Source organism: Phoxinus phoxinus, assembly GCF_949152265.1.
Source record: "Phoxinus phoxinus genome assembly, chromosome: 16".
In the NCBI taxonomy this organism is placed as follows: Eukaryota; Metazoa; Chordata; class Actinopteri; order Cypriniformes; family Leuciscidae; genus Phoxinus; species Phoxinus phoxinus.
Genome location: NC_136891.1, coordinates 1,980,344 through 1,985,343, shown reverse-complemented (window position 1 = coordinate 1,985,343; position 5,000 = coordinate 1,980,344). Strand labels below are relative to the sequence as shown.

General features: G+C 38.5%; 1 protein-coding gene across 3 annotated transcripts in view; it reads right to left on the bottom strand.

Moving 5' to 3' along the window:
- The window catches only part of dspb (desmoplakin b), a 43,486-nt gene that overhangs the window by 32,079 nt on the left and 6,407 nt on the right, over window positions 1-5,000 (bottom strand). For all 3 annotated transcript variants that reach the window (XM_079639357.1, XM_079639356.1, XM_079639358.1), the window contains 2 exons: window positions 4,651-4,772; window positions 3,946-4,102 (listed from right to left, as the gene is read on the bottom strand). In XM_079639357.1, the coding sequence (XP_079495483.1) occupies window positions 3,946-4,102; window positions 4,651-4,772 (279 nt within the window). The remainder of the gene's footprint in view (window positions 1-3,945; window positions 4,103-4,650; window positions 4,773-5,000) is intronic.

The following is a 5,000-nucleotide window of genomic DNA, read 5'->3' as shown; positions in this document are numbered from 1 at the left end:
ATTCGAACCCCTCACCCGTATGTATTTTCAATGGCATATTATACACTCACGAGAATACTTTATTACTTGACTGAAGTAAATATACATTAATGAGCACATATATTTTTGAAAGAACTAAGCGTTTTTAGCTAAGAATAAACTAAAAAAGTTACACAGTGTAGCTTTAACGTGAACATTCCATTTTATCATTCTTCAAACAAATTTGGAATGTTACTTTTGAATGTTCTCGGAATGTTCTGTTACAAGTAGCAACGTTTAGAAAACGTTCAACGGACATCCAAAAAAATAAAAAAATTCGGAAAAAAAACTTCCACAAACGATGTAAAGATAATAGGGGTGTCTCAATATAAAATTGCAACAATATGTATCATGGATAGTGATAATATATATATTGTGTATAATTCACCCAAAAAGAACATTTCTGTGCAAGTACTACAGTCTTACATTAAACTACTATATATAATGTTGAATATAATGTATAATAATGCAATGGGGGAATGATAATGCCAAATGTCTGATGCTACCAGTAAAAAGTGGCCAACATTATTATTAATATATCTAGTCAGTGAAAGAGTGAAAGCATATTCATCTGAAATAATCCTGTGTTTTCATCTTCAGAATCATGAATATTGTTATTCTGGAGTCTCTATTGTCCTGTGCGTTGGGTTTCCAGCACGAGTCCAACACTATTCATTTACACACACACAATGTTATATCAATTAAGCATTTAAATCAACAGTGCATTTTCTGTTAACCTTTTATCATATGTCTTGGAGTATCGCAATAATATCATATCATGAGTTCAGTATCGAGATATGTCTCTAATAGATCATGCTTTTGTGCTAACACTTTTAGAACATTATTAAAGGCCAGATAACTCTGAATGAATGTTTTATTAACGTTACTGTGAAGATGTTTTTGAACATTCCATTTCAAAATTCTAAAAACAAATTTGGAGTGTTACTTTTGAATGTTCTCGGAACGTTCTGACACAAGTAGCAACATTTAAAAAGATGAACGACCACATTTGAACGAAAAAAACGTCGGTTACACTTTATTTTAAGTTGTCATTGTTACAGTGTAATTATATATTTAGGTACTGAGTAATAATAATTAACTACATGTACTTACTATAGGATTAGGGTTTAGTTGCATGTAATTATGTGTAATTTACTGTTATTACTATGGTAAGTACATGTAACATATGTAACAAGGACACTGTAAAATAAAGTGTAACCAAAACTTCCATGACATATAGATAACATTTTTGTGCGAACGTTTTGAGAACATTATTAAAGGCCAGGTAACTCTGAATGATTGTTTTATTAACGTTACCGCAAGAATGTTTCTGTACATTCCATTTCTAAATTCTTCAAACAAATTTGGAATGTTACTTTTGAATGTTCTCGGGAACATTCTGACACACGTAGCAACATTTAAAAGAGTAAAGAATAAAAAAATAATAAAATAAAAAAAATCATACAAATAAATAATGTTTTTATGCTACTGTACTTCCATGCTAATGTTACTGGCAGAACGTTTGTTCATAACTTTGAGAGAACCTCTGGGAAAACACACAACAAGAGTATGTTTTTCATTAACTCTGACCTCACTGACAGGAGGAGTGTTATTGACCCCTGCGTGGGTCTGAGGAATTCTGGGGTGAGAGAGAGGGCGAGAGAGAGAGAGAGAGAGAGAGAGAGAGAGAGGGCGAGATAGAGAGAGAGAGGGCGAGATAGAGAGAGAGAGAGAGGGCGAGAGAGAGAGAGAGAGAGAGAGAGAGAGAGAGAGAGAGAGAGAGAGCTGGGGTCATCAGTTTGAGTCTGTAAAACAGTGTTTCTGTGGGTGAGCGAGAGGGTCGAGAGAGAGAGAGAGAGAGAGAGAGAGGGGGGGGGGGCGAGAGAGAGAGAGAGAGAGGGCGAGATAGAGATAGAGAGAGGGCGAGATAGAGAGAGAGAGAGAGGGCGAGAGAGAGAGAGAGAGAGAGCTGGGGTCATCAGTTTGAGTCTGTAAAACAGTGTTTCTGTGGGCGAGCGAGAGGCAGTTTTGCACTGGGGGTGTGTGTGTTTTGGCTGCGTGTCTCGCTCTAGTCTCTCTGAGCTTCATTTCATCTGCTCAGTTTTTCTTTCGTTTTCTCTCGCTCTGTCTGTGCTGGGAACACTTCTCCCGAGTCGAGTCCTATCAGGACAGAGCGCACGAGATAACTGCTATCTCTGTGCTTTTAAGTTCATGTCTATTTCTGTCACATTAGGCTGAGAAGCTCCGCCCACACTGAGATCCCATTGATCAAACATGACCCGTAAGATATTTATAATGTCAAAAAAGATTCTATTTCATATAAATGCTGTCTTTTAGCCTTTTATTCATTAAAGAATCTTAAAAAAATAATTTTCAACGTTTTCCAGATAAATATAAAGCTGTTTTCAACACTGATAATAATCATAAATGTGTCTTGAGCATCAGATCCTCATATTACACTGATTCCTGAAGGATCATGTGACACTGAAGACTGGAGTAATGATGCTGGAAATTCAGCTTTGATCACAGGAATAAATTACACTTTACTATATATTCACATAGAAAACTGCTGATTTACATTAGAATAATATTTCACAATTTTTACTGTATTTTTGATCAAATAAATGCAGCTTTGGGTCAAATAAGAGACTTCGTTCAAAACTAGTGTATATTTAAATTTATTACTATATTTTATATATATATAAATGCTGTCTATATATATATATATATATATATATATCAGCATTTTTGCTTTCAATTCTGACAGAAATATTGATGCTAGTCAGCTGATATGACTAAAAATGATATCAAATAACACAGAAACTACATTAAAGCCTGGAAAGATTCAGTCGTGCGGATTATAAGCGGCTGCAAACATGGCCGGTCCTGCTCGACACGGGAAGCTTGTTGAGTCTTGTGTGGATAAAGCACAGTGCAGACCCGGGACACACCGAACCGACGCGAGGACTAGCGCTGAGGAAAGCCGGCTGTGTTGCCGCCATGATGGACAAATATCTACTTCTGCGGATACATTTATCATCATTCAGAAAGGGAAAGCGACACACCATACCATAAACAAAGCAGTGTGTGCTTACCGTTTTGAATATCAATCGTGCTAAACACTTTCTTTATTTCAGTCCGCTCATGCTAATATTGAAATATTCGCCAGGGAGCTCTCGGGTTAGAAGATGACGTGACGTACCGGGTTTAAAGGGGTGTTTGATTCTGATTTTACTTTTCTAACTGTAGTTAGTGTGTAATGTTGTGTTTGATCATAAACAACATCTGCAAAGTTACAGCGCTCAAAGTTCAGAGCAAAGGGAGATATTTGCTTTTTAAGAAATCGCTTTTTAAGGACTACAACAAACGGCTGGTAGGAACTACACGACATTCCTCCCGGTTAGTGACATCACCAACCCTAACATTTACATAACCCCGCCCCCGGAACACGGTTTATAGATTATCATGACAGAAAATGCTAATCAGTGACTAGAAGATAACTACACATAATCTACATAAATTCATCAACTAACCATTCAGAAATGTCCTGTTCTTCTACATGTTGTCAGTCCGGTTTGAATATAAAAGGCTAAACATTTTTGAAATTTTCAGTGTGTGTGTGTGTATGTGTGAGGTAATCGGAGCTGCTCGAAGAACAAGCTCTTGAAGCTCCGCCCCCTGTGCCGGGAGCAGCAGCTCATTTGCATTTAAAGGGACAGACACAAAAACTGTGTTTTTTTGCTCCCCCGCAAAAAATGACAACTTTAACATGCGATATTAAAATATCTGTGGGGTATTTTTGAGCTAAAACTTCACACACACACTCTGGGGACATCAGAGACTTATTTTACATCTTGTGAAAAGGGAATTACACCACCGCTTTAAGAGTTACGAGACTTTGATGAGGTCGTGAAGAGTGTCACGTACCTTCTGCTGGAGGATCCAGGCCATGGCTTCGCTGTAGTAACGGTTGGGTTCTTCACGGCTCACGGTTCGACGGACCGTCCTGTTGCTTCCCTTCTGTTGCTGAGAACCACTCAGAGCCAAGTTGAGATCTCGGATCTGGTCAGAAAACACATGCACACTGTTCACAGACACACACACACACACACAGAGAGAGAGAGAGAGAACATAAGGTTACAGTGGAAGTGAGCATTTATAAACAGAAAATGCATAGAGATTTACAGGTGAAACTGGAAAAATGAGAATATGGTGCAAAAGTTCATTTATTTCAGTAATTCAACTTAAAAGGTGAAACTAATATATTAGCAAAGTGAAATATTTCAAGCCTTTATTTGTTATTATTTTAATGATTATGGATTATATGTTAAAAAAACAAAAACATAAGACTGGTTTTGTGCTCCAGGGTCACAATTGGTGCCGATAGCAGGCAGAAATGACTTTTAAATTACTTTCTTTTACAGAAATGCCCATTCCTATCCGACTCTACATCACTTCCTGTCTTCTCCGTACTAAATATGATGGCAAAAAGGCAAAGCGAGTGTGATGCAAAACTCTGCAAGATGATGGGTGGCTGCGGAGGTGTTTTGAGCATAATACTCTGAGGTTAATGGGAAGTTTCTACACAACATGTAAACGCATGAGAGTGTGTGAGAGCCTGATGTGTGTCACCTTCGGCTCAGGCCCTCTGACTGCAGGTTCGGATCCAAGGAATACATTTTGAGCTGTTCGATGATCTCCACAGCGGACGACAGATAATTTTGAGCTTCCAAGAAAGCGTTGGCATCTCCACCCTGCAGCGCGCGCACACACACACACACACACACACAGACACACACACACACACACACACACACACACACACACACACACACACACACAGACACACACACACACAGACACACACACAGACACACACACAGACACACAGACACACACACACACACAGACACAGACACAGACACACACAGACACACACACACACACACACACAGACACAGACACAGACACAGACACAGACA